This window comes from Nerophis ophidion, linkage group LG08 (genome assembly GCF_033978795.1).
Source record: "Nerophis ophidion isolate RoL-2023_Sa linkage group LG08, RoL_Noph_v1.0, whole genome shotgun sequence".
In the NCBI taxonomy this organism is placed as follows: Eukaryota; Metazoa; Chordata; class Actinopteri; order Syngnathiformes; family Syngnathidae; genus Nerophis; species Nerophis ophidion.
Genome location: NC_084618.1, coordinates 33857291 through 33883937, shown reverse-complemented (window position 1 = coordinate 33883937; position 26647 = coordinate 33857291). Strand labels below are relative to the sequence as shown.

Genomic DNA, 26647 nt, shown 5'->3' with positions numbered 1-26647 from the left:
GCAAGCTTGGTGCCAGCTATCAATTAGCTTGCTTGTTAAAAGCTACGATTAGCTTGCTTGTTGCCAGCTAGCAATTAGCATGCTTGTTAAAAGCTACGATTAGCTTGCTTGTTGCCAGCTAGCAATTAGCATGCTTGTTAAAAGCTACGATTAGCTTGCTTGTTGCTAGCCACTTTGTATTTGAATATCTTAGTATTGCAGGATAACAAAATACCTTTAGAAACCAGTTTAATTTAAAACGCAATCGTATACAACATTATAAGTAAAGAGTCTGTCTCCTTTTAATGTTTTTTTTCCCCAAATAGTGAGACTTTCTTTCTTTAGTTTATTTCGAACATGAACACACTTACAGCATAATACATCACACAATTTCATATCATTTCAATCAATGTTTACTTATATAGCCCTAAATCACTAGTGTCTCAAAGGGCTGCACAAACCACCACGACATCCTCGGTAGGCCCACATAAGGGCAAGGAAAACTCACACCCAGTGGGACATCGGTGACAATAATGATCCAGTGGGACGTCTGTGACAATAATGATTATGAGAACCTTAGAGAGGAGGAAAGCAATGGATGTCGAGCGGGTCCAACATGATACTGTGAAAGTTCAATCCACAATGGATCCAACACAGTCGCGAGAGTCCAGTCCAAAGCGGGTCCAACTCAGCAGCGAGAGTCCCGTTCACAGCGGAGCCAGCAGGAAACCATCCCAAGCGGAGGCGGATCAGCAGCGCAGAGATGTCGAGGCGGATCAGCAGCGCAGAGATGTCCCCAGCCGATACACAGGCAAGCAGTACATGGCCACCGGATCGGACCGGACCCCCTCCACAGGGGAGAGTGGGACATAGAAGAAAAAGAAAAGAAACAGCAGATCAACTGGTCTAAAAAGGGAGTCTATTTAAAGGCTACAGTATACAAATGAGTTTTAAGGTGAGACTTAAATGCTTCTACTGAGGTGGCATCTCGAACTGTTACCGGGAGGGCATTCCAGAGTACTGGAGCCCGAACGGAAAACGCTCTATAGCCCGCAGACTTTTTTTGGGCTTTGGGAATCACTAACAAGCCGGAATCCTTTGAACGCAGATTTCTTGCCGGGACATATGGTACAATACAATCGGCAAGATAGGATGGAGCTAGACCGTGTAGTATTTTATACGTAAGTAGTAAAACCTTAAAGTCACATCTTAAGTGCACAGGAAGCCAGTGCAGGTGAGCCAGTACAGGCGTAATGTGATCAAACTTTCTTGTTCTTGTCAAAAGTCTAGCAGCCGCATTTTGTACCAACTGTAATCTTTTAATGCTAGACATGGGGAGACCCGAAAATAATACGTTACAGTAGTCGAGGCGAGACGTAACAAACGCATGGATAATGATCTCAGCGTCCTTAGTGGACAGAATGGAGCGAATTTTAGCGATATTACGGAGATGAAAGAAGGCCGTTTTAGTAACGCTTTTAATGTGTGCCTCAAAGGAGAGAGTTGGGTCGAAGATAATACCCAGATTCTTTACCGTGTCGCCTTGTTTAATTGTTTGGTTGTCAAATGTTAGAGTTGTATTATTAAATAGAGTTCGGTGTCTAGCAGGACCGATAATCAGCATTTCCGTTTTTTTGGCATTGAGTTGCAAAAAGTTAGCGGACATCCATTGTTTAATTTCATTAAGACACGCCTCCAGCTGACTACAATCCGGCGTGTTGGTCAGCTTTAGGGGCATGTAGAGTTGGGTGTCATCAGCATAACAGTGAAAGCTAACACCGTATTTGCGTATGATGTCACCTAGCGGCAGCATGTAGATGCTGAAGAGTGCAGGGCCAAGGACCGAACCCTGGGGAACTCCACACGTTACCTTAACGTAGTCCGAGGTCACATTGTTATGGGAGACACACTGCATCCTATCAGTAAGATAAGAGTTAAACCAAGACAGGGCTAAGTCTGACATACCAATTCGTGTTTTGATACGTTCTAATAAAATATTATGATCGACGGTATCGAAAGCAGCGCTAAGATCGAGGAGCAGCAACATAGATGACGCATCAGAATCCATCGTTAGCAATAGATCATTAGTCATTTTTGCGAGGGCTGTCTCCGTCGAGTGATTTGCCCTGAAACCGGATTGAAAGGTTTCACATAGATTGTTAGACGCTAAGTGTTCATTTAACTGCTCCGCAACAATTTTTTCGAGGATTTTTGAAATAAAGGGAAGGTGAGACACCGGTCGGTAGTTTACCATGAGGTCAGGATCGAGGTTAGGTCTTTTAAGAAGAGGATGAATAACCGCTTTTTTGAATGCTAGGGGAACAGTGCCCGAGGAAAGTGATAAGTTTATAATATTTAGCACTGATGGACCTAATAATACAAAGAGCTCCTTGATCAGTTTCCCAGGAAGAGGGTCAAGTAAACATGTTGTTTGTTTTATTCCATTTACACGTTGTAACAATTCCTCTAATGTTATTTCCTCAAAACGAGAGAAACTATTTTGGAGGGCAGTATCCGCCGTATATACAATCGTGTCAGTGTTAATAGAACCCCGTTGTAGCTGGGACGCATTGTCTTTAATCTCCTTTCTAATGACTTCAATTTTCTTACTAAAGAATTGCATAAAGTCATCAGCTGAGTGGGTGGAGCTACTGGAAGGAGTCCCTTGTTGGGTAAGCGATGCTACCGTACTAAACAAAAATTTAGGATCGTTTTTATTACGGTGGATGAGATTTGAGTAATAATTAGCTTTAGCTAAGGTAAGCATGCGTTTATAAGTTATTAAACCATCACTAAATGCTTGATGGTGCACCTCAAGTTTAGTCGTGCGCCATTTGCGTTCCAGCTTTCTGCATAATAATTTCTGAGCTCTAGTTTCTTCTGTAAACCACGGGGTGCGCTTTTTTGGAGCCTTTTTTAACTTTAGCGGTGCTATGTTATCAATGGTTTCGCGCAGGGCGTCGTTAAAGTTGTTAGTGAGGTTATCAATAGAGCCCACATACTTTGGGAATGGTGCCATTACCGAGGGCAGTAGGTCAGCAAGAGTTGTCGTTGTGGCCGTATTAATGTTGCGGCTGCTATAGCAGTTATTATTATTATTAGTTTGACGAACATGCGTCTGAACCTCGAATTTTATAAGGTAATGATCGGACAATACTTTAGTATACGGGAGTATCGTAACTTTGGAAGCGGTGATACCCCTGACAAGCACTAGGTCTATCGTATTACCGTTGCGATGCGTGGGTTCATTTATTATTTGTGTGAGACCACAGCTATCAATTATAGTCTGGAGCGCTACGCACGGTGGGTCCGATGGGGTATTCATATGGATATTAAAGTCCCCCATTATGATTATATTATCGGCGTGTGTCACTAGATCAGCAACGAACTCTGAGAATTCATTGATAAAGTCCGAACAGGGCCCTGGGGGGCGGTAGATAACAGCCAGGTGTAGAGGCAGCGGTGTGACAGACCTCATAGTAAGCACCTCAAACGATTTATATTTATTATTTATGTTAGGACTAAGGTTAAAGTTTTCGTTGTATATTAGTGCGACCCCCCCACCCCTTTTAAGCGGACGGGCAATATGCGCATGTGTAAAGTTAGGAGGACATGCCTCATTTAGCGCAAAAAAGTCGTTTGGTTTAAGCCAGGTTTCACTGAGACCGATGACGTTAAGATTGTTGTCTCTGATAATATCATTAACTAACAACGTTTTGGGAGACAATGATCTTATGTTTAAAAAACCTATATTATAGGTAGTGGGCTGTTTTAGGGAATTTTTTATCAAATTATCCGTAGTAGCAATATTAATAATGTTGTGTTTATTATGCCCAGTGCATTCAGTATAATTACGACCATATCTAGGAATTGATACGACGGGAATGTTCCGATTGTTTGTTTGTTGCTTTGATAAACTGCACGCATCATGGTTAGCCACCTCAGTAACGGGGATTTTCCGATTGTTTGTTTGTTGCTTTGATAAACTGCACGCATCATAGTTAGCCACCTCAGTAAAACACATGTCCAACTCTGAAACACTCAAAGCAGAAAAAACTTGTTCTAATTTAACTGACTCCTTACCCAGACCAGTAGTCTCGCATTTTCCATCTAAATCCGTCTTCGGGATGGAGGAAAGTGGTGTTCTGTGGGGATTAGCCTTCTGCTTTGTTTTTAGCCCCGCTCGACATCCGCGTTTCCGATCACACCGCTGGCGTCTGCTCCGTAGACGGCCCCCGCTGCTACTAGACTCCCCTGCTTCACAGGCCGCTGGACGTAGCCGCCGACGAATCCCCATGCTAGTTAGCATGTTTAGCACGCCCGCGTCTATCAGTCCAAAACGGCCCAATATGTCCATATCCAGAAGTGTCTGGCGGTCGTACGTGATCACGGAGTGACCACGATGCGAGCCAGCCATGAAGTCTGCAGAACTGTCCGGCATTTCACTTTACATCATGTCCGAAAAGGAGTAGGAAGAAGCAAGGCTTATTTAATCCTACCCCTTTCCTACTTCACAGCGTTTACAAATATATATATTCATTTTTAAAATGACATCCGTGAATGAGTAATACAACAGTTTTGTAATATATAATTAAGTCAGTTATTTCTGTCACTCAGACTGCTGCATTTTTAAAAATCACAACAGACTAAGAAGCGTGTTTCATCTAAATGTCGTCTGTTGCAGGTTTTATGATGCATTCTCTACGTTCTACATAGGACACGATGGACTCATTCACTGTCATAAAGTTGAAAAGGTAAGAACTTGGAAGGAAAAGTAGTTTCCGCTCTTCTACCCTTTGATTTGTGCGGATATTATGTATTCAATGTTGTAATGGCCGGCACTAATTCTCACTTGCAAAGAAAATTTGTTGTATAATTAATGCACTTGATCTTCCCACATCCCACGCACAACAAAATATATATATTTATATATAGATATATATAAGAAACAAGTTCATGTCAGAAAACCAACAAATTTAGCTGAACTGCACCAATTTTGTCAAGAGGAATGGTTAAAAAAAACTCAACCGGAAGCTTGTGAATATTTACCAAAAGCGCTTTATTGCAGTGAAACTTGCCAAGGGACTTGTAACCAATTATTAACATTGCTGGATGTATACTTTTGACACAGCAGATTTGGTCACATTTTCAGTAGACTCATAATAAATTCATAAAAGAACCAAACTTCAAGAATGCTTTTGTGAGAAACAAGTATGTGCTCCAATCACTTTATCACAAAAAATATGAGTTGTAGAAATTATTTGAAACTCAAAACAGCCATGACATTATGTTCTTTACGAGTGTATGTAAACTTGTGTGTGTGTTTGTAAGCACACTTTTGCAGCGCTACAAGCATATTACGTGTTATTGTCTCCATGCAGGTGATGCAGGCTGCACCTCCTGTCCTGCCCAGAGTCACATCCCTTCTTGCCAGTGCTTTAATAGCTTTGGGGGTGCAGGAGAACCGGCCCGCTCTCAATTTGTTGCCCCTCCTCCTGTCCTCGCTAAAACAGGTCCAAGATTAACCACAGTCGGGAGCGGGAGCATTTGTCACCTCTAGAAAAATTTGCAAACAATAAGCACTGGTTTACGTTGTGGCCAGTATGTGCTAACAAACACAAATGATCACTCGTGGACTTCATCTTCTCACTTCATTTTTTTAGGCAAAACAAGAACTTCAAGTCCTCCTTGAATTGCCCCTACTCCCGTTGTTGCTGTAATGTTTGTTAACCTCAGTTTGCATTATTTAAATCAATATCCTTGTTGAAATTGTGACCTGACTGTATACGTCAATGAAGAAAACACAAACCCTTCAATGGTGAAAACATCATGCTAATTCTTCCCATAAATCCAACTATTTCAACTTGTATTTAGTCTTTTGTGCGTTTGCTGCACCCATTTTTGTTTTTCTCAAGATTAGCTTTTTGGACTCCTTACACAGTAAAGCATCAATTCTCACAACAAAGCTAATACAATGGAAAAAAACAGAGGACAAAATCATACAAAGTACAAAGAAATGGTGATTCAAACACCCCAAAAAAGGAAAGAAGTAGAATAAAAACATTAAATTAATAAGAACTACTATTTGAATAAAGACAAAATTTCAATTAAAGGCCTACTGAAATGAGATTTTCTTATTTAAACGGGAATAGCACGTTTATTCTATGTGTCACACTTGATCATTTCGCAATATTGCCATATTTTTGCTGAAAGGATTTAGTAGAGAACATCCACGATAAAGTTCGCAACTTTTGCTTGCTAACAGAAAAGCCCTGCCTCTACCGGAAGTCGCAGACGATGACGTCGCATGTTGATGGCTCCTCACATGTTCACATTGTTTTTAATGGGAGCCTCCAACAAAAACAGCTATTCGGACTGAGAAAACGACAATTTCCCCATTAATTTGAGCGAGGATGAAAGGTTCGTATTTGAGGATAGTGATAGCGATGGACTAGAAAAAAATAAATAAAAAACGCGATTGCATTGGGACAGATTCAGATGTTTTTAGACACATTTACTAGGATAATTCTGGGAAATCCCTTATCTTTCTATTGTGTTGCTAGTGTTTTAGTGAGTTTAACAGTACCTGATAGTCGGAGGTGTGTGTCCACGGGTGTGTTGACGCCAGTGTCTCATGGAAGTCGACGGCACCTCTAGGGACGGCACAAGCCACTTTTTACCACAATTTTCTCACTGAAACCTGCTGGTTGACATTCTGTTGGGATCCATGTTCGCTGTGATCCATAGTAAAGTTTCACCACTGTGAATTTTAAACAAGTAATCACCGTGTGTTTGTGTGGCTAAAGCCTAAAGCTTCCCAACCTTATCTTTCTACTTTGACTTCTCCAATATTAATTGAACAAATTGCAAAGGATTCAGCAACACAGATCTCCAAAATACTGTGTAATTATGCGGTTAAAGCAGACGACTTTTAGCTATGTGTGTGCGCAGCGCTAATATTTCCTAACAGTCAAGCGTACACGTCATCATTACGCAACGTTTTCAAGAAAAAACTCCCGGGAAATTTTAAATTGCAATTTACTAAACTAACCTTGCAACATGTGTTGCAAGGTTAATATTTCATCATTGATATATAAACTATCAGACTGCGTGGTGGGTAGTAGTGGGTTTCAGCAGGCCTTTAAGTTACAAATTTCCATTAACGTGAAAATACTAAACATGCCAACACAACAAAAATGACATTATCTCAAATAACTAAAGTATCCAAAGTATCGATATTTTGAGTTGACAATTGATATTCCGACATAATTCCTAGTATCAGCAGTATCGATCCGCACATGACTAGTGTAAATGTGTATGGGGCAGTGGCGTTGGGTATAAGGTGGGATGCAGGGGAAGGGTGGGTTGGGCCTTAGGATTCTTGTTTATGGGGGCCCAGAATTGAAGCGCCCCCAGCGAGTGGTAGTGGAACACCAGCCTGTACAGGAGAGGCCCCCACCCTCCCAGTGGGGCCACAGGGGAGGCAGGCCCCAAATCTAGCAAAAAATAAATAAATAAAACCCCTATCGGCACAGGAACTCTCCCTACCAGCATCAAGGTACCGCCATAAATAGATTTGGCACTACCTGTTGAGTAATTTGGGGACGGACGACAACATTCCCCTGCACTTTGCATTTTTTAATGTCCAAAAAATGTTACACTATTGAATAGTGACTAGTCAAACACTAGCGGCGGGTAGAAAAAAAAAACAGCTGCTCAGGCTGAAGTTTTTGTTGCTTAAAGGCCTACTGAAACCCACTACTACCGACCACGCAGTCTGATAGTTTATATATCACTGATGAAATATTAACATTGCAACATATGCCAATACGGCCGGTTTAGTTTACTAAATTGCCATTTTAAATTTACCGGGAATTTTTTCTTGAAAACGTCGCGTAATGATGACGTGTACGCTTGACGTCACGGGCTTTTTGGAAATATGAGCGCTGCACACACACACAGCTAAAAGTCGTCTGCTTTAACGGCATAATTACACAGTATTTTGGAGATCTGTGTTGCTGAATATTTTGCAATTTGTTCAACTAATATTGGAGAAGTCAAAGTAGAAGGATGGAGTTGGGAAGCTTTAGCTTTTAGCCACACAAACACACAGTGATTCCTTGTTTAAAATTCACGGAGGTGAAACTTTACTATGGATCACAGCGAACACGGATCCCAACCGAATGTCAACCAGCAGGTTTCAGTGAGAAAATTGTGCTAAAAAGTGGCTTTTTACCGGAGATCAGCTGAGCTTGTGCCGTCCATAAAGCTGCCGTCGACTTCCCTGAGACATTGGCGTCAAGACACCCGTGGACACACCCCTCAACTATCAGGTACTGTTAAACACACTAAAACACTAGCAACACAATAGGAAGATAAGGGATTTCCCACACTTATCCTAGTAAATGTGTCTAAAAACATCAGAATCCGTCCCAATGCAATCGTGTTTTTTTTTTTTTCCTAGTCCGCCGCTATCACTATCCTCAAACACAAATATTTCATTCTCCCTCAAATTAATAGGGAAATTATCGTTTTCTCGGTCAGAATAGCTGTTTTTGTTGGAGGCTCCCATTAAAAACAATGTGAAGATGTGAGGAGCCATCAACATGTGACGTCATCGTCTGCGACTTCCTGTAGAGGCAGGGCTTTTCTTCTGGCAAGCAAAACTTGCGAACTTTATCGTGGATGTTCTCTACTAAATCCTTTCAGCAAAAATATGGCAATATCGCGAAATGATCAAGTATGACACATAGAATGGACCTGCTATCCCCGTTTAAATAAGAAAATCTCATTTCAGTAGGCCTTTAAGGCTGTCTATCGTGGCAAGGATCGACGGCACGCAGCAGCTAAGCATTCATATTTGCAGTGCACCTGAATGCCTCATCTTGTCAAAGTTGCACACAACAAGGGCCTGATCTACGAATGCTTTTCAAGAAAACTTGATGGCGCACACAATGCTGATCTACTAAGCTTGTGCACAGAGGATTGCGTGTATTAAGTGAGTAAAAAAAGAAGTCTTTGTGTATATGAGGAATAAATGCTGTTCTCTATACTGTGAAGGAGAAGATGCAAAAATATTAACTTAGCAGTCACAAGGTGATTTATTGTGTCTGTATTCAACACAGCTGAAGTGTTCCTGCAAACTGACAGTTACAAAATGGCTTTGAGAAAAGTGGTGAGACGATAGAAAGACAAAATATTCTGTTTGCGCTTGTCAGCTATTCGAGACTATCAAATTCAGCAATATCATTTTATAATTAAATTGGGGATGAGTAAAAAAATCAGTCAGGTGGTTTTGGTGTTTGCTGGTATGTTTTTTCTTTAATGGTGCATGTTTTCTTTTTTTTCCATAGGGAATATGAGGCACATGCATGTCAGACCCCTAGGTGGTGCTCTGCATGAGAAAAGTGCCATTTCTGCTAGAGCAGAGGTGTCAAAAGTCGTCTTCACTGAGGGCCACATCGCAGTAGGTTCTGTCCCAGAGGGCCGTTTCTAACAGTGAATACTATTATTACACATTTGTGTAATGCATTTTATTAGTAGATTTAAAAAAACCAAACTATAAAAAAATATGGTAAGTTGCAATAATTTCACCTCAAAATTTAGTGTATTTTACTGTAAATGGAAAAACAGTACTGCTGTTTTTATGGTTAAAGGCAGCTCAGTTGCCAGAATTTTACTGTACAATTTACATTTGTTTTTTTACTGTACATAAAAAAAAAAGCAATTCAGCAGTAAAATTTTGGCACCTGCGCTGCCAATTTGTTTTTTGTATTTTTACACAAATCAACAACTAGATTTTTCGGTGTATTATTGTAAATGCTAAAAAGACACCACAGTTTGTTACAGTGAAAAAAGTACAGTTTTTTTTTTTCCATTTAGAGAAAAATGCTGTAAAAACCACAGTAAATTTTACCATTAAATCTATTGCTGCTTTTTCATTGCACAATTTGACGGATAACTTGCTTTGAAACCATTATTAGTATTTATATATTTAAAAAATGGTTTGAATGTGATAATATATTTTTGCATAATTGGACAATATTTAAGTATAATTTGCAATTCAATGGAGTACATATATTTTATTTTTTCCCAAAATAGAATACATTTAGTAAGAACAGTTACAGTACTGTATTGATGAATTTTTCCAGGCTTTTGAGGGCCAAATACAGTGAAATAAGAATATAAATTATCTAGTATAAGTTTTTTTTTTTTTTTTTTTTACACAAGTACAGATAAATTTAATATAAATATGTAGGAGAATGAGTTTAAAAAATATATATAAACTGTTATTCAGAGCAGCACGGTGAAAGAGGGGTTAATACTTCTGCCTCACAATATGAAGGTCCTGGGTTCGATCCTTTCTACAGCTTGTCCCTTTTGGTTTCGCGGGGGGTAATAGAGCCTATCTCAGCTGCATTCGGGCAGAAGGCGGTGTACACCCTGGACAAGTCGCCACCACAGGGCCAACACAGATAGACAGACAACATTCACACACTAGGGCCAATTTAGTGTTGCCAATCAACCTATCCCCAGGTGCATGTCTTTGGAGGTGGGAGGAAGCCGGAGTACCCGGAGGGAACCCACGCAGTCACAGGGAGAACATGCAAACTCCACACAGAAAGATCCCGAGCCTGGGATCAAACTCAGGACCTTTGTATTGTGAGGCACATGCACTAACCCCTGTTCCTGCGTGCTGCCACAATGAATAACAATAGAGCAATAAAATAAAACGTGAGAGAATTTTGGTGGAATGCATAAAATATTTTTATACCTGCTACATACACTTTACAATCAGATGTGTGCTTATTCTTTTGTCATGTTAATGTGAATGTTCATTTATAAATAGTAACCATGAAATGTGGTCACTAGATGCTATAAATGCCAATAAAAACTATGTAATGATATGTTTTACGGACAAATCTTTGTACCTTAATTTGCATCCCATGCTTGTGCTAAAGCACACACATCTCATTGTGCAAAATGTGAACGTTTTAAGGTGAACTTATTCATGGGATCTCTGAAAAGAGTCTTAAAGGCCTACTGAAACCCACTACTACAGACCACGGAGTCTGATAGTTTATATATCAATGATGAAATATTAACATTGCAACACATGCCAATACGGCCGGTTTAGTTTACTAAATTGCAATTTTAGATTTCCCGCAAAGCATCCTGTTAAAAACGTCGCGGAATGATGACGCGTGCGCGCGACGTCACTGGTTGTAGCGGACATGTTCTTCCAGCCCGATCCAAGCTATAAGTAGTCTGCTTTAATAGCATAATTACACAGTATTCTGGACATCTGTGTTGCTGAATCTTTTGCAATTTGTTTTCAATTAATAATGGAGAAGTCGAAGAAAGCTGGAGATGGGAAGCGGTGTATTGCAGCTACCTTTAGCAACACAAACGCAGCCTGTGTTTCCTTGTTTACATTCTCGAAGGTGAAGCTTTACTATGGATCAGAGCAGTCAAGCGAACATGGTTCCCGACCACATGTCAACCGGCAGGTTTCGGTGAGAAAATTGTGCTAATAAGTCGGCTCTTCCGGTAAACATGAGCGGATCTTGCGTTCTCCTGCAGCTGTGGACTATTACCTCCTCCCACCGGAGACACTGGCGGTCACCACACACGTGGCCACACCCCTCTGACTTTCAGGTACCATAATCTTACTAAAACACTAGTAACACAAAAAGCAGATAAGGAATTTCCAGAATTATCCAAGTAAATGTGTCTAATAACATCTGAATCGCTTCCACTGCCCTTGCCTTTTTTTTTTTTTTTTTTTTAGTCCTTCATTCTCCCTATCCCCATTCACGAAGCTTTCATCCTCGCTCAAATTAATGGAGAAATCGTCGCCTTCTCTGTCCGAATCGCTCTAGCTGCTGGTGGCTTTTATTGTAAACAATGTGAGGATGAGAGGAGCTCCACAACCTGTGACATCACACGCACATCGTCTGCTACTTCCGGTACAGGCAAGGCTTTTTTATTAGCGACCAAAAGTTGCGAACTTTTATCGTCGATGTTCTATGCTAAATCCTTTCAGCAAAAATATGGCAATATCGCGAAATGATCAAGTATGACACCAACAATGGACCTGCTATCCCTGTTTAAATTAGAAAATCTCATTTCAGTAGGCCTTTAAGTTATTCCCCAGCAGGACCCCCCCCGCCCCCCACACCCAGACTTTCAACATACAGCTCATGAAAAACAAGATGTTTTATTTTCATTGTCAGTAGGCCAAATCCCTTAAATTAGGAAATAATATATGGGAAATGATTATTTCATTAATATAATAAAACAAACTTATGTCAGGTGTGGCGACAGTGTGCACATCTGATGTTGCTTACGTGTGCGTCACTGAATGCTCAGAGTTTTTGTGTTTGCTCAGAATAGACAGATTTCCACCAGAAATAAATAAGTTTCTTTCTGGTGGAAAGAAACTTATTCAGCGCTTAGTATCCAATCCAATCTGATCCACCAGTAACACCCACTTCACCGAAAATCTGAATACGTTTCTTTCCACCAGAACCTCCTGTTTTTAGGTTAAAGGGGAACTGCCCTCTAAAAAACAAAACAATTGCCTGTCGTTCACAATCAAGACAAATGCATTTTATTGTATACTGCATTCTAATTTGTAAATAAATCTGTTTACAAGACACCAATTGGAAGTCCTCTATTCCGCCCATAAAATCCAATAAAATACCATCTAAAAAGCGGCAACAATACTACATTTATACTTGATGACTTGAATATGAAGCAAGTATTAGTGATATTGTTATTATAAGTTCCAACACAGACAAACTATTTTAGCAGCGATCACCAGCTTGTGTGATTATCTCGCATCAGAGCTTGTGAAAGTTTCTTCTATATGAAAAATAATGCCCCTATCCTGGATAGTAAAAGGATGAGGACATAATCCAACAAGTTGGTACACTTTGATAGCCAATTTAGCAGAAAATGCCGATAATTATTATTATTCCCCAGGATTATGAGTCATTCTTCATCTAAAGGGGAATATATGAACATCCTATCAGTCGGAATCCTCATAAAACTGTACAGTAAGTGATCTTTTATTATGTTTGTTGGCTCTCATTTATTTACTATTTCAATGCATAAAAAACTCAACATGTGTGTGATTGTCTTACATAAGGATTATGAATGATAGGCAAAATTCAAAAATCAATGCAATTCTCCTTTAACCGAGTAGTATTTTGCATATTCGTGTACATGTTTCTATGCAACATTGCTGGGTAGCTTTTCCACGCAACAACACTGTCTTTTTGTTCTCGGGCCAACTGAAAGATGACTGAAACTTTGCACCATTTGGTTATTTTTTTCATTTAATACAGCGCTAAAAGGTTGTCTGCCAAAAAAACTTGTGTAAGTGCAAACATGTTTCACCCGCATCATTGGGGCTGAACCCCCGCCCCTTTTCTTAAAACCTAGAGACACTTTTTGAAATTAATTTAGGAATAAAAATTAATTGTTGATTCTCCCCAAAGATGTTTTGATTTCTGACGGTGCATTTATTTCAGTTCTTGAGAATGTTTCCATGTGGCGTCAGACAAACCCTGCCGCACCCCCACTTCACACAGACAGGTAATACACATTGTTTGGTGTTTTTATAAGCCAGTGGTTCTCAAATGGGGGTACGCGTACCCCTGGGGGTACTTGAAGGTATGCCAAGGGGTACGTGAGATTTTTAAAAAATATTCTAAAAATAGCAACAATTTAAAAATCCTTTATAAATATATTTATTGAATAATACTTCAAAAAATATAAATGTAAGTTCATAAACTGTGAAAAAAATGCAACAATGCAATATTCAGTGTTGACAGCTAGATTTTTTGTGGACATGTTCCATAAATATTGTTTATGTTTAAAATATTATTTTTTTGTGAAGAAATGTATAGAATTAAGTTCATGAATCCAGATGGATCTCTATTACAATCCCCAAAGAGGGCACTTTAAGTTGATGATTACTTCTATGTGTAGAAATCTTTATTTATAATTGAATCACTTGTTTATTTTTCAACAAGTTTTTAGTTATTTTTAGTTATTTTTTTCTGAATAGTTCAAGAAAGACCACTACAAATGAGCAATATTTTGCACCGTTATACAATGTAATAAATCAGAAAGTGATGACTTGGTGCTGTATTTTACTTCTTTATCTCTTTTTTTCAACCAAAAATGCTTTGCTCTGATTAGGAGGTACTTGAATTAAAAAAATGTTCACAGGGGGTACATCACTGAAAAAAGGTTGAGAACCACTGATCTAAGCACACCATTAGCGCCGCCTAAAACAATACATCACTACTGCTCTGAAGTTTCCTAAAAAAAAAAACTCAAAATTTTGTCCAGCTATTTACTGACATATTGTCATGTTTATTGAATGAAGAAGGAATAAAACAGGCAGGCAGATATTGTTCGACAGTTTTACTATTCTACAAATTAAAAATTACAAAACTAATAAACTTGTTTAAACAAGTTTACTAGTTTTGTTTTACTCAAACATTTTTTTTAAAAGTATAGGTCTTAAAAGAAGCTACATTACAGTGTGAGGTATATTGTGGTAAATTGTTTATACAGTCGTCCGTCCTTTATCGCTGTTAATTGGTTCGATTTTCACCAAGTGGGGATATTTTCAGAGTCATAGGATATAAAAAAACCCAACAAAGTGTCCAAAGTGCAGCCTGTGGGGTAATTTTGAACCTGAGCTTGTTTTTTTATTGGCTCTTGCCAGATTGTGTGTATATGTTGTCCCCTTTAATAAAACGAAAATTCTACTGCCAAGTTGATAGTCGAATTAGACTATTCCGAATTGAATCGTTGAATAGTCGACGAAACTAAGACGACCCTAGAAAATATCCATCCATTTTCTACCGCTTGTTCCTTTCGGGGTGGCGGGGGGGGGGGGGGGGGGGGGTGCTGGAGCTTATCTCAGCTGCATTTGGGCGGAAGGCGGGGTACAGCCTGGACAAGTCGCAACCTCATCACAGGGCCAACACATATAGACGGACAACATTCACACACTAGGGTCAATTTAGTGTTGCCAATCAACCTATCCCCAGGTGCATGTCTTTGGAGATGGGAAGAAGCCGGAGTACCCGGAGGGAACCCACATAGTCACATGCAAACTCCACACAGAAAGATCCCGAGCCCGGGATTGAACTCAGGACCTTTGTAATGTGAGGGACATGCATTAACCCCTCTTTCCAACATGCTGCCCCCCTAGAAAACATTTCAATATCAAATACAAGAGTACTTATTTTTGAAATGTCTTGCAGAATATTACTTTATATTTTTACTTGCTTACTTATTCCTTTATTTTTACTGCAGCGATCTTTCTTTTATTGGGAAAATGTGATTATGAAAAATAGCAGTAATGCATTAGACCTTACTTTTAAAAAATGTCTTAACTCAAATTATCCTACTCACAAAAATTGTCCTTTTCTGCTGTTTATTCAAAAATAATGTTTTCGCACAACAATTGACGAGCTCCGTGGGCATTATTGGTCCACAGTTGTCGGAAACAATGGGTATGAGCGTTCTAAATGCTCCTGTTAAGGTCCTTTCACCTTTGATCTCTGATTCAAGTTCCATGATTGCAGTCTGCGTTTTCAGAGTCATCTGAGGAGAAAGCTTGATGTGTGTTGGGAAATCTCTGAGCGCTGTAGTCTGGATCATCCTGCACTCGCACTTTGATGTCGTTCTTCACCTGGTGGCAGAGAGACACATAAGGAGTTACGATTGCTAAACTGAAGCGCTTTATCCAAAACCAAGTCACTTCTTGAACCACTAAACTAAAACTGTTACTAAACCAACATTTGCATCTTCTACAGCTTTAGTAAGCTCAAAGGTAATCGTCATAGTTCCACAGCTACACTTGAACATACAAACCCCGTTTCCCTATGAGTTGGGAAATTGTGTTAGATGTAAATATAAACGGAATACAATGATTTGCAAATCATTTTCAACCCATATTCAGTTGAATATGCTACAAAGACAACATATTTGATGTTCAAACTGATAAATATTTTTTTTTGTGCAAATAATCATTAACTTTAGAATATGATGCCAGCAACACATGACAAAGAAGTTGGGAAAGGTGGCAATAAATACTGAAAGTTGAGGACTGCTCATCAAACACTTATATGGAACATCCCACAGGTGTGCAGGTTAATTGGGAACAGGTGGGTGCCATGATTGGGTATAAAAGCAGCTTCCATGAAATGCTAAGTAATTCACAAACAAGGATGGGGTGAGGGTCACCACTTTGTAAGCAAATTGTCGAACAGTTTTAGAACAACATTTCTCAACGAGCTATGGCAAGGAATTAAGGGATTTTACCATCTACGGTCCGTAAAATCATCAAAAAGTTCAGAGAATCTGGAGAAATCACTGCACGTAAGTGATATTACAGACTTTTGATCCCTCAGGCGGTACTGCATAAAAAAACGGCATCGTTGTGTAAAGGATATCATCACATGGGCTCAGGAACACTTCATAAAACCACTGTCAGTAACTACAGTTGGTCGCTACATCTGTAAATGCAAGAGTCTTTATTTCAAAACAATGTGGAACTGTACATACAGAAATAAAGTTAAGTCAATACAACATACACGTGATAAACAATTAATTAGTTGTGACCTTCAAACATAAAAGAAATGTATTAAAACAAATGCGCTAAATCAATACTAATGTATAGTAGCATTAACAATTATCAGGGATGTGGGAAAAAATCGATTCGAATCGAATCGTTTACGTTGTGCGATTCAGAATCGATTCTCATTTCTAAAAAATCGATTTTTTTTAATTGTTTTTTTATTTAGTTTTTTATCAATCCAACAAACCACTACACAGCAATACCATAACAATGCAATCCAATTCCAAAACCAAACCTGACCCAGCAACACTCAGAACTGCAATAAACAGCAATTGAGAGGAGACACAAACACGACACAGAACAAACCAAAAGTAGTGAAACCAAAATAATTATCAAGAACAGTATCAATATTAGTTATAATTTCAGCATAGCAGTGATTACAAATCCCTCATTGACATTATCATTAGACATTTATAAAAATAAAAAAAAAGTGTCACGGTGGCTTACACTTGCATCGCATCTCATAAGCTTGACAACACACTGTGTCCAATATTTTCACAAAGATAAAATAAGTCATATTTTTGGTTTGTTTAATAGTTAAAACACATTTACCTTATTGCAATCAGTTGATAAAACATTGTCTTTTAGCATTATAAAAACTTTTAAAAAAAAATCTACTACTCTGCTAGCATGTCAGCAGACTGGGGTAGAGCCTGCTGAAATCCTATGTATTTAATGAATACAGAATCGTTTTGAATTGGAAAAATATCGTTTTTGAATCGAGAATCAAATCGAATCTAAAAAAATCGATATATTACCGAATCCTGACCCCAAGAATCGATATTGAATCGAATCGTGGGACACCCAAAGATTCACAGCCCTAACAATTATACAAGGCAATTAACACTTTCACATTTGGTAATCAAAACTACAAGTCAGACCATGATATGATTAACAAGTTGAAAAACTTATTGGGGTGTTACCATTTAGTGGTCACTTGTATGGAATGTGTACTGTACTGTGCAATCTACTAATAAAAATCTCAATCAATCAAAGCATGTTGTCTACAAAGAGCTAATGTGTAAGAAGTACAATATTTCCTGGCAAACACTTTGTAGGACATACAAATTACAAAGCTTGCACGTCAATTTAATGGTAAAAAACTACCAAGGACACACTGAAATGAATGCATATTGGAAAATGAGACTCAGAAGCAGGGTTGGTTTTTGCGATGGGCAATGTGGGCGACCACCCAGGGTGCATTTTACGTGAGAGCATACACACAGAACAAAACAAAAACAGTTTTATAGACTACCGCCGCTCATTTCCATTGGTGGCCCTATGCCATCCCATTAGGGCGGCAGTTTGCTGGCCTATCTTTCACAAACAGAGGTGTAATATTCCTCCCTTTCGCCTGTAGTGCAGGTCAGTAGAAAACATCTGCCCATCTCACCCATGTGTTAGAACTACAGGTGGAAATAATTCAAGAGAGGGTTCACCCAGGCTGTAAATCTAGCTAGGACTGCCTCTGCTCAGAAGTGTAGAAAAACATATACTACAACTAAATGGTAAATTTTAAATCATATTGCGCTTTTCCTATAACTGAACGATATCCAAAGCGATTTACATTATACATCACATTCACACATTGATAGCGGAACCTGCCATGCAAGACGCTAAACCCCCCGCCTCTCCACATCCCAACCCCTTAGATTTTAAATAATTCAATGTATATACTCTGATGATTAACTTGTGTGATGACTGTATGCTGATGTATATACAGTGGGGCAAAAAAGTATTTAGTTAGCCACCGATTGTGCAAGTTCTCCCACTTAAAATGATGACAGAGGTCTGTAATTTTCATCATAGGTACACTTCAACTGTGAGAGGCAGAATGTGAAAAAAATCCAGGAATTCACATTGTAGGAATTTTAAAGAATTTTATTTGTAAATTATGGTGGAAAATAAGTATTTGGTCAACCATTCAAAGCTCTCACTGATGGAAGGAGGTTTTGGCTCAAAATCTCACGATACATGGTCCCATTCATTCTTTCCTTAACACGGATCAATCTTCCTGTCCCCTTAGCAGAAAAACAGCCTTAAAGCATGATGTTTCCACCCCCATGTTTCACAGTAGGTATGGTGTTCTTGGGATGTATCTCAGTATTCTTCTTCCTCCAAACACGAGTTGAGTTTATACCAAAAAGTTATATTTTGGTTTCATCTGACCACATGACATTCTCCCAATCCTCTGCTGTATCATCCCTGTATCCATTTTAGTATAAACTCAACTCGTCGTGTTTGGAGGAAGAAGAATACTGAGTTGCATCCCAAGAACACCACACCTACTGTGAAGCATGGGGGTGGAAACATCATGCTTTGGGGCTGTTTTTCTGCTAAGGGTACAGGATGACTGATCCGTGTTAAGGAAAGAATGAATGGGGCCATGTATCGTGAGATTTTGAGCCAAAACCTCCTTTCATCAGTGAGAGCTTTGAATGGTTGACCAAATACTTGTTTTCCACCATAATTTACAAATAAATTATTTAAAATTCCTAAAATGTGAATTCCTGGATTTTTTTTCACATTCTGTCCCTCACAGTTGAAGTGTACCTATGATGAGAATTACTGACCTCTGTCATGATTTTAAGTTGGAGAACTTGCACAATCGGTGGCTGACTAAATACTTTTTTGCCCCACTGTATTTGTACCATGAATTTATTAACATGGACCCCGACTTAAACAAGTTGAAAAACTTATTACCATTTAGTGGTGAATTGTACGGAATATGTACTGTACTGTGCAATCTACTGATAAAAGTTTCAATCAATCAAAACCAATCAGGAGCAAGAAAAGTGAATTATCTTGGCCAAGGATACTACAGTTGTGACTAGAATGGTGGAAGTTCGATACCAACCAGGAACCCTGAAGTTGCTGGTATGCTTGGTTGGTAGAGTGGCCGTGCCAGCAACTTGAGGGTTGCTGGTTTGATTCCCGCTTCCGCCATCCTAGTCACTGCCGTTGTGTCCTTGAGCAAGACACTTTACCCACCTGCTCCCAGTGCCCCCCACACTGGTTTAAATGTAACATAGATATTGGGTTTCCCTATGTAAAGCGCTTTGAGTCACTAGAGAAAAGCACTATATAAATATAATTCACTTCATTTCACCTGGGCCACGCCACCCATATTTAGTACACACAAGAGTCCGCTCAAGCACTTCTATCCAGCAGTAAAGCCCACGTGATCACAACAACATACCACTTGATCAAACTTTTTCTAACATTATGATGTATTATTTTCGCCGATATCGTATCGTAACAATAATTGTATCGGCTAATTGTCAAGGCTGCATATCGGTAGTATATCGTAAGTGAAAATGTTCTGGACACCTACCATATTGTAACAAATTTGAAAAAATAATTTTCTTGCAATTTTAAAGTTTCCTTAACTATTATCATTACACTAATGCATACTTTAACTGTAAAATTACATTCTGACCCTCAAAAAGTTTTGCAAATTTGCGATATACAAAACCCAAAACAAGTGAAATTGGCACGTTGTAAAAATCGTAAATAACAGATTACAACGATTTGCAAATCCTTTTGAAATTCTATTCAATTGAATAAACTGCAAAGAAAATATATTTTATGTTGGAACTGAAAAAAACAGTTTTTTGCAAATAATCTTTAACTTAAAATTTAATGGCAGCATCACATTGCAAAAAAGTTGGTGCAGGGGCATTTTTACCACTGTGTTCCATGGCCTTTCCTTTTAGCAACACTCAGTAAACATTTGGGAACTGAGGAGACCATTTTTTGCTTGATGTACAGCTTAAGTTGTTCAATATTCCGGGGTCTCCATTGTGGTATTTTAGGCTTCATATTGCACCACACATTTTCAATGGGAAGCAGGTCTGGACTACAGGCAGGGCAGTCTAGTACTTGCTCTCTTTTAATATGAAGCCATGCTGTTGTAACACGTGCAGAATGTGGCATTGTCTTGATGAAATAAGCAGGGGCGTCCATGATAATGTTGCTTGGATGGCAACATTTATTGTTCCAAAACTTAATGTACCTTTCAGCATTAATGGTGCCTTCACAGGTGTGTAAGTTACCCATGCCTTGGATACTAATACAGCCCCATACCATCACAGACGCTGGCTTTTGAACTTTGCGCCTATAACAGTCTGATTGGTTCTTTTTCTCTTTGCTCCGTAGCAAACGACATCCACAGTTTCTAAAAACAATTTGAAATGTGAACTCGTCAGACCACAGAACACTTACCTACTTTGCATCAGTCCATCTTAGATGAGCTTGGCGGCATTTCTGGGTGTTGTTGATAAACAGCTTTCGCTTTGCATAGTAGAGTTTTAACTTACACTTACAGATGTAGTGACAGACTGTAGTTACTGACAGTGGTTTTGTGAAGTGTTCCTGAGCCCATGTGGTGATGTCCTTTACACACTGATGTCGCTTTTTAATGCAGTACCGCCTGAGGGATTGAAAGTCACAGGCATTCAATGTTGGTTTCCTCCAAATACTCTGAACCATTTGATGATATTACGGACCGTAGGTGGTGAAATCCCTAAATTCCTTGCAATAACTTGTTGAGAAATCTTCTTAAACAGTTGGACAATTTGCTCACGCATTTGTTCACAAAGTGGTGACCCTCGCCCCATCCTTGTTTTTGAATGACTGAGCATTTCATGGAAGCTGCTTTTATACCCAATCATGGCATCCACCTGTTCCCAATTACCCTGTTCACCTGTGGGATGTTCCAAATAAGTGTTTGATGAACATTCCTTAACTTTCTCAGTCTTTTTTGCCACTTTTACCAGCTTTTTTCCAAGATGTTGCAGGCATCAAATTCCTAATGAGATAATATTTGCAAAAAATAACAGTTTAATAGTTCAAACATTAAGTACCTTGTCTTTGCAGTCTATTCAATTGAATATAGGTTGGAAATGATTTGCAAATCATTGTATTCTGTTTTTATTTACAATTTACTCAATTTACTTTTGTATGTCTCTTAAACTCATGCTACAAGCTATGTTGTTAACAGTTTTAGCTAGTGCGGGTAACTTATCTTCGACCACTAGCTATTAGTAAGAGACATTGTACTTTTTTTCCCCCTTAAATCTGATCAGAGATACTGAAGGTTCCAAAATTTATTTTTACTTTATGTATCATAAGTGACAACGTCGTATCGGGACACCCCTAACATTCATAGCTTTACACACTGTCACAAATTATAGAACTTCAAAAATACAAATTTAACCATGAAAGATGTTAGCATTTCTTTTAGAAGGCAGCAACAAGAAGGAGGCTGAAGAGCTGCAAGTTGCACACTCCTGATCCAGAAAAGACCTGCACTGCCACCCTCAGATAAAGAGAAACTGGTAGGGATGGCCAGGAACCACCCAAAGTGGTGACACGTTCAAATAAATTGTCAGATTGCCGACTGTCAACTCGTGTAAATCTGGGCCCAAAAATAAGGAACGTGTCAAAATGTTTTGAAATATCATCTTAAAACCCACTTATAATTTCTTGGGTTTAAACTCTGCGCAAGTCGTGAGGTCCTCTATGTCTGTTATTGCTTTTCTATTTCTTTCAATGATTTGATTTGACTTATTTTAGGATTTTAAATTATATATTGTTTATATGATGTGGTGTAGCACTTTGGAAACAGTCTTTGTAAAATGTGTATCATACAGTAAATAAAGTGGATTGATTGGATCAACAGTCCTTTCATCTTCTTCTTGTTCTGAGTATTGGTCGATCCAATGAGTGCTGTCAACAAATAATAAATAATTGTTTGCGGTCAATGAAAAATCCTGCGATCAGTCAGAATTGCAAGTTGATATATTCTTGGTCTTGTCAACACATTCTGGAACTTTCAGCACTTCTAATTAAAACAATTAAATATCCATCCATTTTTATTACCGTGTGTCCCTCTTGAGGTCACAGGATGTGCTGGAGCCTATCCCAGCTGCACTCGGGCGGAAGGCGTGGTACAGCCTGGACATCATCGCAGGGCCAACACAGATAGACAACATTTACACTCACCAATAGGGTCCATTTAGTGTTAAAGTACCAATGATTGTCACACACACACTAGGTGTGGCAAAATTATTCTCTGCATTTGACCCATCACCCTTGATCACCCCCTGGGGGGTGAGGGGAGCAGTGAGCAGCAGCGATGGCCGCGCCCGGGAATCATTTAACCCCTAATTCCAACTCTTGATGCTGAGTGCCAAGCAGGGAGGTAACAGGTCCCATTTTTAGTCTTTGGTTTGACTCGGCCGGGATTTGAACTCACGACACTCTAACCACTAGGCCACTGAGTAGGTCATGCCAATCAACCTTTGGAGATGGGGAAAAGCCGCAGTACCCGGAGGGAACCCATGCAGCCCAGTTAATGTGTGTATGTATTTGAGTCTATATGTACAACATTTTTTCGAACTTTTGCATTGAATTTGTTTTTAAAAATGACCAAAAGAAAAAGTCAAGACAGAAAAACTGTTTTACATAAATTAATCATAGCCCACAATGAATATGACGTGACAAGCCTGTGTCAACTTCTCTTATCTTATCTTTCCTACCTTATCTCATCTGTCAGTTGTTGAAAACGCAGCAGTCTGTGTAGCTTCTATTTTTGGGTTGCAGCTAGTGCATGATTCCCACTAATTGACTGTGAATGCGAATGGATGTCAGTGTGGTGTGTTTTACGAGTGACCGTCAGTCTCGATATGTGTGCTGAGCAAGTGACCAATGAAGAATGTAGTCAGCCTTTCATCAAAAGTCAACAAGGATAGGCTTGAACTCCGTATGGTAAGCGGTACAGAAAATGGAGCGAAGGGATAACAACAGCAGTTGCTACCCAAATTAAATGATGCCAAAAGATGCTAAGGAATTGATCACATATGCACGGCGCTGCTAATGTAATTGAAATAACGATAGTAGACATCCATCCATTTCCTACCACTTGTCCCTTTGGGGTCGCTGAAGCCTATCTCAGCTGCATTCGGACGGTAGGTGGGGTACACCCTGGACAAGTCGCCACCTCATCACATTTCTTTGCAAATATACTTTACAGTATAGACAACATTTATATTTGGCTATCTGATTACCCAAACAAGTGCTCTCTTCATTACATTAGCTAAATATCGTATTACGTATTAATTTTTTCTGAAGGCTCGATTTTGGTCAAAATCGAATATATATGCATTTTAAATTGTATTTTCAATATCAGTGAGTAAATAAATATTAAAGGACAATAAAAACAATGTACTGTACTTCTTAGCTGCTTGACACTTTGATGCATACTTCATAGATCACCATTATTGCTGTGTTTTACACAGATAAATGATAAATAAATGAATAAATGGGTTGTACTTGTATAGCGCTTTTCTACCTTCAAGGTACTCAAAGCGCTTTGACACTACTTCCACATTTACCCATTCACACACACATTCACACACTGATGGAGGGAGCTGCCATGCAAGGTGCTAACCAGCACCCATCAGGAGCAAGGGTGAAGTGTCTTGCTCAGGACACAACGGACGTGACGAGGTTGGTACTAGGTGGGGATTGAACCAGGGACCCTCGGGTTGCGCACGGCCACTCCTCCACTGCGCCACGCCGTCCGATTAGCTTTAACGTTTACACTGGTGTTTTTGACACAGGGCCAAAGACTGTGCAATAAAAACAAAAACATGGCATAGCTTTCAAGTGAGGGATGTGTCATGCCTGTTTTGCATATGCTTCCTGTAGCTCTGGCCTCTGCAGCTCCCCCTGCAGGCTGTTTATGGCAGTGACCGGCAAAGCTCCAACAGAGCTAGCTGCTCGACACACTGCATCTGACAAGGAGAGGTGGGGTCCTTCACGTTCTGTTATCTGATGAGGTAAGACACAGAATACAGGTGAACCACAAGAGCAGTTGTCAGTTGTTTTTTTTTCAGGAATTGAAACAACGGTCTATTTGCGGTCTATAGCTGCTACTGTTTCCCCCAGACTTTAAATTCTGTGTTTTATACAATGCTGCGCCTAATTCATTGATTTTTCCGGGGTCACGAACCCTACGCAGCCAAAAAATCAACCTCGTCACATGGGACTAAGGAAATTGCCGAACGCGTTAGTGTGACCAATGAAATTGTTCGCAATAAATCAAACGCACTATGTACTCACGAAAGTCAAAAGCGATTGACCCTGCCATGGAAAAAAGAAACAGCATTGTATTTGAAAAAATACTTGAGGGTGTAAACGCTGCCAAAGATGCATCAACAAGTATTGAGCAAAAAGTCTGAATAAATGTAGATAATTTGCCAAACTTATCTACATTTCTGTTTTTTCTGTCAAGATGGGTTGCTGAGTGTAAATTGATTAAAGACTGAAAAATTTAAAGGGGTCTGAATACTTTCCGTATGTGCACTCGGGATCATAAAAAAAAAATAATATCACCCCTTTAAACACAAACAACATACAAAAATTAACCTAAACTGTGGTCCGAAAACTGCGTTTCGGACCGTGCTGTGGGTTCTCTGCACCTTTGCATCCCTAATGTGCCGGAGGTGTTGCACAAACTAGTAAGCTTTAAGAGTTTTTTTTAAACATCGACTAGTTGCTGATCAGTTGATTTTGGCAGTAAAAAATATTTTCTTTTGCACTGATGTGGGAGTAGCAGCCACCCTGGGACGCCACAGAGTGCATTGTTTAAGAAGTACTGCACTACACTGTCAGTGAGTCTAGATAATGTTTGGTTATATGAGAAAAGTTGTGTGTTATAAGACTCACCTTCCTCCTCTTTGCGGGCATGCCGTGGAGGTAGGCATCAGACAACGCAGGCTGCGCGTTAATCTTCCTCTGAGACAACGTGTCGTCCCTGATAACAGGAACCCACTCCTGCGACAAATACTCTAATCATTGAAGTGTTTATGCTTAAACATGTATGTTTGTTAAATATCCAGGAATGCTTTGTTTCCTCCACAGAGTTGCTCATATCCAGAATCTAAACAGAATGATCTAACACGTGCATGAAAAAAAGGTCACCTGATACTTACAGGTGGAAGAGACGCTTCCCATGGTTGGCCTTCAGGGGCCAGCTCGGCCCGTCCTGTTGGAGAGTGTGTAGCCTCTCCGCTGTCACCAGACGATGCCAAGACCCCCTCTGCTGTGGTCGCTGCAGCAGATAAACTCTCCTCTAACTGGGCAAAACAGAGATGAACTGACTTCATTGTATGTAATTGGACATACTGAATAGGAATAAATAATTTTATTAGAGAGTCTAGTCCCAATTGTATTTATGGAGGAATTATTTGCCTCAGTTTTCCTATGTAGTCTTGGTCATAATACGGTCAAATATTGGCAACAAACAAGTCTCTGTATCAATCTGTGTAATCAATTGCCCAAACAACGAATAGCATTTTTGAGACTCAGTCTGTGAATACGGTTTCAAAATAACCCACAATGAGGCCAAATAAAGTTGCGAGTTTAGCATGCTGCTGTGGAGTTGTGGTATAACGACAGTGTGACATGTTGTGCTGTCTTGCGCATGCGTATGATTGCATTAATTTTAGTAAATAAAGTAGTGTTAGCACAGAAATTGTCGCCTGTGTTCTTGGGTATAACATATCTGTCAGAACTTTGATAATAAAGAGTATTGTATTCAAGAAATAACTTGTAGCAAAGTAGGATATATATACAAATATACACTTTCCTCGGGCACTGTTCCCCTAGCATTCAAAAAAGCGGTTATTCATCCTCTCCTTAAAAGACCTAACCTCGATCCTGACCTCATGGTAAACTACCGACCGGTGTCTCACCTTCCCTTCATTTCAAAAATCCTCGAAAAAATTGTTGCGGAGCAGTTAAATGAACACTTAGCGTCTAACAATCTATGTGAAACCTTTCAATCCGGTTTCAGGGCAAATCACTCGACGGAGACAGCCCTCGCAAAAATGACTAATGATCTATTGCTAACGATGGATTCTGATGCGTCATCTATGTTGCTGCTCCTCGATCTTAGCGCTGCTTTCGATACCGTCGATCATAATATTTTAT

The 26647-nt window shown here is 39.5% G+C and overlaps 3 protein-coding genes across 10 annotated transcripts in view; 1 reads left to right on the top strand and 2 right to left on the bottom strand.

The window, feature by feature from the left end:
• lg08h6orf136 (linkage group 08 C6orf136 homolog) overlaps window positions 1–5842 on the top strand; it is a 32678-nt gene extending 26836 nt beyond the window's left edge. For all 4 annotated transcript variants that reach the window (XM_061908346.1, XM_061908344.1, XM_061908343.1 and 1 more), the window contains 2 exons: window positions 4664–4733; window positions 5361–5842. In XM_061908346.1, coding sequence (XP_061764330.1) covers window positions 4664–4733; window positions 5361–5504 — 214 coding nt within the window. In that variant the 3' untranslated portion in view covers window positions 5505–5842. The remainder of the gene's footprint in view (window positions 1–4663; window positions 4734–5360) is intronic.
• LOC133557665 (uncharacterized) lies at window positions 388–4412 on the bottom strand. Its single transcript, XM_061908349.1, has 2 exons — window positions 4063–4412; window positions 388–827 (listed from the first exon to the last, which is right to left on the bottom strand). The coding sequence occupies exons 1-2, from the start codon at window positions 4394–4396 to the stop codon at window positions 556–558; spliced, it is 606 nt and encodes a 201-aa protein (XP_061764333.1). The 5' UTR covers window positions 4397–4412; the 3' UTR covers window positions 388–555.
• Window positions 5015–26647, bottom strand: part of bag6l (BCL2 associated athanogene 6, like) — a 71363-nt gene continuing 49730 nt past the window's right edge. For 4 of the 5 annotated variants that reach the window (XM_061908336.1, XM_061908334.1, XM_061908338.1 and 1 more), the window contains 4 exons: window positions 25648–25791; window positions 25382–25489; window positions 24338–24484; window positions 5015–15700 (listed from right to left, as the gene is read on the bottom strand). In XM_061908336.1, coding sequence (XP_061764320.1) covers window positions 15575–15700; window positions 24338–24484; window positions 25382–25489; window positions 25648–25791 — 525 coding nt within the window. In that variant the 3' untranslated portion in view covers window positions 5015–15574. The remainder of the gene's footprint in view (window positions 15701–24337; window positions 24485–25381; window positions 25490–25647; window positions 25792–26647) is intronic. The other variant, XM_061908335.1, reaches the window with a different exon arrangement.

Excerpts from the sequence above, each read along its gene's own strand:
- LOC133557665 (XM_061908349.1), bottom strand. The coding sequence starts at position 4,396 with ATGGCTGGCTCGCATCGTGGTCACTCCGTGATCACGTACGACCGCCAG. Across the intron at positions 828-4,062 it reads ATGCGAGACTACTGGTCTGG|GGGGTCCGGTCCGATCCGGT; the intron begins GTAAGGAGTCAG and ends TCCCCTGTGGAG.